Here is an 8,653-nt window from a genome sequence, read left to right on the forward strand (position 1 = left end):
AGTTTACCTTTTAACTTTAAGATTCTGATCCTATATATGGTATATATATTATAAATGTTTTTACCAGTTGTCATTTCTCTTTTAATTTTTATGGGTTTTTTTGTAAATTCAGATATATAATAAAAATACTTTCCTTTTCAGTACTTGTTATTTCTGTCATTTTTAGAAAGCCTAGCCCATATCAAGTTTATACAGAATGCTTGCCAACATTTTTCTCTACTACATTTATGGTTTCATTTTTGAAATACCAAGTTTCTAAACTATGTAGAATTCTGATAAAAGGTATCAGAGAGGATTAAAAATACTTTTAAACAAATGGTTTAACAATTATTGTAATGTTCTATTGAATGCTCCATGTTTTGCCAACTAATTTGAAACACACATTAATCATTAACTAAATTCTTATATGCTTGATTCTATTTCTGGTCTATTCCATTTCATTTTATTCTGGCCCCAATACACTATTCAACTAAAATTATTGCAGCTTTAAATTGAGTATCTGCAGGAGCAGGCATCTTCTTCCCAGAGTGACTTTCAAACACTCTTCCACATTTACATTTCCAGATGCTTTCCAAAAAACAACACAAACATGTTTAATAATATGCTTATGAAATAAAGAAACAAAGTAGAATCTCTTATTACAGAGAGGATTTCCAACTTCTACCACAATATATGCACAAGCATTCAACAGATTTTTTTTTTTGAGACAGTCTCAAAAACTCAAAAACTGGGGTGCAGTGGCATGATCATAGCTCACTGAAGCCCCAGTCTCCTGGACTCAAGTGGTCCTCCCACCTTGGCCTCCCAAAGTAAATAGATTTGTTTCAAACTTACTGCAGTTGCCACTCGAATATTTCCTGATAGGGGTCGTATCCCAGAAGGAGGCCTTCCTGTTAACCCAACTGCACCTCTTGAAACAGGGCGAGCTGCTGAAGATTTGTGATTGCTGGCCATTGTTTCTTCACTTTAATCACTGTTTGGAAGCAATAAATAGTTCAATACTTTGATGTCTTCTCTAGCAAGACAATAATGACCCATCATACCCTTACATTTAATTCACAACAATTGTTCTTGCAAACTGCCATTCTGTGTACCACTACGAGGCTAATTTTGTTCAAATATGACATCGTGCTCCATTTACACCTATGAGATTGTTTCTTGCAATATTCTTTCCTCATCTTTCTATTATCTTACCAAAATGCAAGCCCCTCTATTATCTATTTCTTTAGTATTCTCATCCCATACTCTGGTAAATTTTCTCTCCTGTCATAGCCAACATCTTTCTTTGCTCCTAATCCTTTCTCTGCACTTTCTGGTCCATGATTAACTCATATTCTGAATCTTGTTAGAAATACTTTCCATTTTCGGCCGGGCGCGGTGGCTCAAGCCTGTAATCCCAGCCCTTGGGGAGGTCGAGGCGGGCGGATCACGAGGTCAGGAGATCGAGACCACGGTGAAACCCTGTCTCTACTAAAAATACAAAAAATTAGCCAGGTGCGATAGCGGGCGCCTGTAGTCCCAGCTACTGAGGAGGCTGAGGCAGGAGAATGGTATGAACCCGGGAGGCGGAGCTTGCAGTGAGCCGAGATTGCGCCACTGCACTCCAGCCTGGGTTATAGAGCGAGACTCCGACTCAAAAAAAAAAAAAAAAAAAAAAAAAAAGAAAGAAAGAAATACTTTCCATTTTCTTAACTTTAACAGAATCTTGGTTTCCCGTGAGAGTAACACTTTCGGTAGTGCTAGTGGTTTAGCTTCCCATCCCACAATTTTAAAGCAAAGGAGGTGGCACTTTTCTTGCTCCTCAGGGTCACTTTCAAAACATTCTTCCACACCTTTAAAAAAATTAACAAGAGGCCAGGCGCGGTGGCTCATGCATGTAACCCCAGCACTTTGGGAGGCCAAGGCAGGTGGATCACGAGGTCAGCAGATCGACACCATCCTGGCTAACACAGGGAAACCCCGTCTCTACTAAAAATACAAAAAATTAGCTGGGCGTGGTGGCGGGTGCCTGTAGTCCCAGCAACTCCGGAGGCTGAGGCAGGAGAACGGCATGAAACCGGGAGGCAGAGTTTGTAGTGAGCCGAGATTGCGCCACTGCACTCCAGCCTGGGCGACACAGCAAGACTCCATCCCCCCAAAAAAATTAAATTAAATTAAAAAACAAAAAAAAAACAAGATTCACTTCCTCTGAGGATCTGGGAATGCAACAATATTGCCTTGATCTTTCCTGGTTGCTGGTAATTAGTGACTTCCTAATCTCTCCTCTATCTTTACTAAAGTCTTTTGTACATAGTTCACAGCTTCTCTATTCCAATCTCACCATCATCCTGGATGACTTCCATCTAGATACTAGATCCAATACCTAATATTCCAGCTTCACAGTTCCCTGACCTCAACTTTAGCAATGATCTTAACTCCATTTCAGTAATTTATAGCCATGGCGAGACATGGAGCTTGTCATCATCTGGAATTGCTTCATCTCAAACATCTCATTGAAATACTCTATTCTCCAGTCTTCTCCTCTCCTTCTACCCTTTTCTCATCTTCATTCTGCTACACCTGCCTTTAAACCATTTCCTTAATTCACTCATTCTCTCCTAGTTTATCAGCCCTCTCCTTTATTCATCAGAATATAATATTATTTAAAATTCTGTCTCATAATTTAGAGTAGTAGTTTTCAAATTGTTGGTCACATCCATTAGTAAGTTCTGAAAACAATTTTGCAGGTTATGACCAAGATACTTAAATGTGAAATAAAATTTAAACAAAAAGAGTTCACTGAAAATATGAAGGGTAAACATTGTTTCAGTAAATTTTTGTTTCAGCTATATTTACATAAATTTACACATATGTGTTTACTGGGCTACAATATAAAAATGTATGTCCTATTGTAGGTCATATAAAATAGTTATGAAGATACTTATCTAGAGAGAGAATATGGAGAAAAAGAGAATAGTGCTCAAGATTCTGTCCTGAGGAACATCAATACATACAGATTACACAGAAGAGGAAAATCTAGTATGAGAGACTGAAAATTAAGGCCCAGAAAGCAAAGAAAAAAACCAGGAGTGTGTGTCAGAGACGCCAAGAGAAGGCAGGAATCTGAGCCATGTCATTTACATTGGAAATTCAAGTAAGATGAAAACTGAAATGTCCAATGGAGTCCCCATCCAAGAAGTCACTAGTGATACCTTGACAAGGGTGTTTAAGAACTCTCCTCCTTCTCTCATGAAATTAGTGTCTCATGAGCACCATCAACTAATTTGTATCCTTGAACTATTCTCCAGCCCATCTGGCAAAATCAGAAACCCTTCTCTACATCCAATCTGAAGTGCTGAACATTGCTGGTGGAATTCATACAACTGTATCGACTGGGGTACTGCAAAGTGATAGTCACAAATCTTAGCTGGACCCTCATTTCAGAAATGATTTATCCTTGTTAAGATACTTGTCTACTTGATAATTCTCACCCTTAACTACTTTTCTATTTAACCTCTGTTCCTGCCAGTCTCAGCAGATGACTCATTTAAGAAAATTACAACTTGAACTCCATCACCTTTGGGACACATAAACTTCTCTACATCCATCCTGCCCTCCAATCTCAACAGCCATTCCTTCTCTCATTCAAGCTCAATCTTACTCTGATTTACTCCTGATCCCATCTTCTTTGTGGCATTAACCTCACTGCTACCAATTATCTTTAAACTTTCTCCTTTCCTTCAGTCTGTTACTATGTTCAATTCCTTCCTACCTTCAAAAACTTATTTCTTGATCCTGCAACCACCTCTATCTAACTGTCCCATATATCCTTCCCTTATGCAGCCAAATTCCTAAGAATAGCTTATATCCGGCCGGGCGCGGTGGCTCATGCCTGTAATCCCAGCACTTTGGGAGGCCAAGGCAGGCGGATCACGAAGTCAGGAGATCGAGACCATCCTGGCTAACACAGTGAAACCCTGTCTCTACTAAAAAACACAAAAAATTAGCCGGGTGTGGTGGCAAGCGTCTGTAGTCCCAGCCAATCGGGAAGCTGAGGCAGGAGAATGGCGTGAACCCGGAAGGCGGAGCTTGCAGTGAGCTGAGATCGTGCCACTGCACTCCATCCTGGGTGACAGAGCGAAACTCCGTCTCAAAAAAAAAAAAAAAAAAAAAAAATAGCTTATATCCACTATTTTCTACTGCTTCATTTCCCACTATCTCCTGGATTGCTACTGTTTTGATTCAAATGACCCCTGCCAATATTGCCAGTGATGTAAATGTCATCCTACTTTACTGGTGTCCACATTTATATGAAACATCTCCATGACACTTCCCTCTCTTCTGGTTCTTTTTTCTGTCTTCTTGATCTGTCCTTATATAGAGCATTTTCTAAGATACCATCCACCATCTTTTTCTTTTCTCTCTCTAAACTCTCCTTGGGCCCCCTTATCCACACTCAGGGTTTTAACAATTAATAAACTGATTCCACACAACTTCCTTATTTTAGCACTTAGCTTGCGCTGTTTATTTCCAAATAATAACATTTCCACTTAGATGACTAAATATTTCAAAATAAACATATGTAATCCAAACTCATTATCATCTCCCCAAAATTTGTCCTTCCTCTTGGTGTCACCTCCTAGTCACACAAGTCAGAAATTTAGTCCTTGACATCTTCCTCTCCCTCACTCCCATGGCTGATCACATAGTTCTACTGAGTTTGTTTTGTTTAGTTCTACTGATTTTGTTCCTAAGTGTTTAACAGGTACTTTACTCTCTATTCCTACAGCACTGGCCAATTCAGGGCATCACTGACTCAGGTGGACTATTACACCAGCCTCTTAAGTGGGCCCCTTGCCTAACACACATTTTGCCTGTTACTTTCTCTGGGAATCCTTCCATGACCAGTCCATAACTGGTCTTGGAATCTTCATCTGCCTCAATTTCAGTGTATAGGTCTGTTCTATATGCTACCATGCATCCTGTGTATTACTTTATTCCAGAACCTATTACACCACTTGAAATGATCTGCTTAAGTATTTCTCGCCCTTTACGGCAAGAGCTGAATCTTAATCATCTTTATATCCCCAACATCTGTCTCAGTGATAAGCAAAAACTTTGTTCTCTCTTGTACCTTTTAAATTTCCTACTACATAAAGGTATTGCCAATTATAAAAATTTACTAAATTGTTAAAAAGCAAACAAAGCGACCGGGCGCGGTGGCTCACGCCTGTAATCCCAGAACTTTGGGAGGCCGAGGCGGGTGGATCACGAGGTCAGGAGATTGAGACCATCCTGGTTAACGTAGTGAAACCCCATCTCTACTAAAAATACAAAAAAAAAATTAGCCGGGCGTGGTGGCAGGCGTAGTCCCAGCTACTCCGGAGGTCAGGCAGGAGAATGGCGTGAACCCAGGAGGCAGAGCTTGCAGTGAGGTGAGATCGTGTCACTGCACTCCAGCCTGGGCGACTGAGCAAGACTCCGTCTCAAAAAAAAAAAAAAAAAGGCAAACAAAGCGTGTGTTGGACCAAAATGATTTCTCTGTTTCTACACTATGTCCAGTACTACTTTTCTGACTTTTCTTAAAATTATTCATAATTAGTCCTTGGACTGCTTCTGTCCTTTCTACAGTCATGCATCTTTATAACTCCAACTATCTGTACGGCTCACTAATCAATGCCTACAGTTCTGCCCTTTCAACTGTGCACCAATTTTGAGTTTTCAATTGTTTATCTGAAATTTCCATTCAGATATCTCATTTGAATATGTTCACACCAATCTTCCTGATCCCACTAGCTCCCTGATTCTAATTCCTTGCCATTTTGAACTCTATGTACAAAGCAAAAGAATTTCAAATGGAAAAAGGAATTTCATGAAATGACTCTTTGAGAAGGAAGACAGGGTGTATGATCAAAATGGTTTTTCCACAAGAAAACGAGTACAATAAACATCTCTTTCCGGTGGAAAAGATATTACTCTAGGTTTCCTGCTAACTTTGAGAAAATGTACAATATACAAAAATTTCACCCAATTTTCTTTGCCACCGTTTTACTGTGGTGAGAAAAAGCTTACCATTATATTATTACCAGTGGGATTAAGAGGCGGGCATTAGCAACAAATACACCACTAACTTCGGGGTTATTCAATCAAAGATTCACACAATTTCCAGTTATTCACACAATCAGAGAGGCAGCCTGGCCTTCGGATCCAGAATGATTAGCGATACAAACTAGTGCTGACAAAGTTAGCAGCTGCATAATCTTGCCACCTTACTTAACCCCTCGGGATTTCACCTTCTGTAAAACAGAAGGGTCACATCTACCTTGCAGAGCTGTTGTGAAGACGATAAGTATTAAATTTGAAACATCTGCTTCTAATTATATTACTATCGTTATCCTCCCTAAGCCAACCATTCTCACACAGGTGAATAAGTGGAAAGTTGCTAACTGCCCGCACTGTGATCAACAGACAGAAATAAGTCCCTTCCACTGTAACAGGCAGAAATCTATTGCTTTGACTAAATTTCAGCCCATCTTGGTCCTTCTCTCTGCTCTGTGCTTGGCGGGTCTCCTGCGGGGGGTGGGGGAGGGGTTGGGCTGTTGGAGGAGGTCTGTTCGCACCCTTTGCTCAACTAGAATTCGTACATGCCTGGCCTGGCTACAGGCCCGACGGTAACAGTTAGCTAAGACCCAGAGTTTGAATTTGTTTTGTTTGGAGCGGATCAGCATCTCCAAGGCAAGAGAACAGACGTGGGAGGGAGGGAGGAAGAGATGGGCCCCGGGGTTTCTCACCTCCGGACGGCGGTTGCCCGGCTCGCGGGTGCCCTAACGTCTTTCTGAGGCCCACGCGCAGTTTTCCTCGGCTCTCAGGCCTACCCGCTAGCGGCCGTGCGCCCGCGGCGTATCCCGGCAACGGGGGCGGGATAGCGGAGACTCCTCATCCTGAGTGACCAATCCTCCGCCTCAGCCCTTGGTTACACGCGGAGCTCTCGCGAGAATTGAGCTGATGTTTGTTTCTTCACCATCAGTGCTTTTTGGAAAAAGTGAAAAACAGCGGGGCGGCTGGAAAACAAACATTTTATGTGAACGTTTGGTTTTCTTGATAATTAGAGCAACCTCCGTGTGCCTTACTTGAAGTAACTCTAGCGAGTTTTGCTATGTCCATATGTAACCTCACGTCAGCTAACGTGTTAACAGGTTACATTTGAAGTTATTAAGTGGTAGGCAGCATTGTGCAATTTCCTAAACTCCTAATTTGTGGTGCTTTTCTTTCCTATTAGGACGGCATAGCGTACACAACGCATCATGAAGTATGGATGCGATTCTGGCACCAACTGTTCCGTTCCTCCTTTCACCAGAAGCTTTGCGTCTTTAAGCTTCCTTTCATTAGAATTTGGATCCAAGTTTGTGGGGAAGACTGTGAATTCAATGGAAAGTGTCCTTTTTTTTTTTTTTAATTTAAGAACTACTTCACCTCAAATCCCACTTCTTTAATAAAATAACTTTTACTGTATGTTTCCTTCCAGTCTTCATTGATACAGCTTAAATGTGATTGCATATGTATTGGGATTTTAACATTATTTTACACATTATTTCCAACTTGCCTGCCCTCAAGGAGTTAAAAATCAATGCAATACAAAATGAGATAATGTCATGTGGCTGAATTCTCCCTTAGTTTGTGAAACATTTTCATTTAATTATCTCATATGAGCCCACCCTATTTGCAGTGGCCATTTGTCATCCTTTTGGCAGAACTTCTCCCTTACCCTGCCCCCCAACACCCTTACAGGAACTGAAAGTGACAGATACTGGCTTTCCTAGTCTTCCTTATTACTGGGACATGAGTATTATTGCTTGCTAGACTCTCCAATCTAATTTGGTGGACCCAACTCAAACTTGAATGACAACCAGAAGCAGGACTTCAGTGAGTCTGTTGAAGTAATAAGGGTGACAGCCACAGTAACTACATCGTTTCCGAGACTGCAGGGTTCTATCACCAGCAACCAGTGTCCAGCATCAGTGTGTTGGAGCAAGCTGCAGTGTTAGGTACTCAGAGGCTTTATTGGGAGGAGAACCTCTAGCTTGTTTCTGCAGCTTCTGGGAGTCTGTGAGCTGCTTAATGTCCTTTAATAAATTCATTTTCAGCTTTTATATCATTTATAGATGATTTCTGTTTCTTGCACTTTAGGACCCTGACAGATATTAACAGTTGAAATTGGCAGGACAGATACTATTATCCAAGTTTTAAAGAGATTACATAATTTGCTTAAGCTTATTTAGGTAATAAGTATTGATCACTGTCCCCATATCTTTTTCATGATGAAAAAGGAATAGAGAATAGGAATACATCTCACTTATTTGCCTCTGAGCTTCCTTAGAGTAGGCACCATATCTTATTTGACTTTGGATCATTATGTATTAGGTTCTGTTGCTTTTAAGGTTATATCAAATTGGAATTAGGTTATATCAAGTTGTAATTTGGTTAGTAATTAGATTATGTCAAATTTTAAGTTTATTGTAAGACTACTTGTGTTTCAAGTTCCTTTCTGTCTCTAGTCCTTTTCACTGCAATTCTCTCTTCCTGGAATCTTTGTCCCTCTGCTTTTCACTGTCCAAAATCCTGTTCATCATTCAAGTCTTAACCCAAATGTCTTTTATTAGAGAGGTCTTCTCTG

General features: G+C 40.5%; 1 protein-coding gene across 2 annotated transcripts in view; it reads right to left on the bottom strand.

The window, feature by feature from the left end:
• Window positions 1-6,884, bottom strand: part of IFT74 (intraflagellar transport 74) — a 126,621-nt gene extending 119,737 nt beyond the window's left edge. For both annotated transcript variants that reach the window (XR_004031409.1, XM_030817599.1), the window contains exons 1-2: window positions 6,771-6,884; window positions 835-973 (exon numbers count right to left, since the gene is read on the bottom strand). Coding sequence is in view for 1 of the 2 variants with exons in the window: in XM_030817599.1 (XP_030673459.1) it covers window positions 835-954 (120 nt within the window). In the remaining variant the exon portion in view is untranslated. The remainder of the gene's footprint in view (window positions 1-834; window positions 974-6,770) is intronic.
• Between the last annotated feature and the right edge of the window lie 1,769 nt (window positions 6,885-8,653).

Source organism: Nomascus leucogenys, chromosome 8 (assembly GCF_006542625.1).
Source record: "Nomascus leucogenys isolate Asia chromosome 8, Asia_NLE_v1, whole genome shotgun sequence".
Lineage (NCBI taxonomy): Eukaryota > Metazoa > Chordata > Mammalia > Primates > Hylobatidae > Nomascus > Nomascus leucogenys.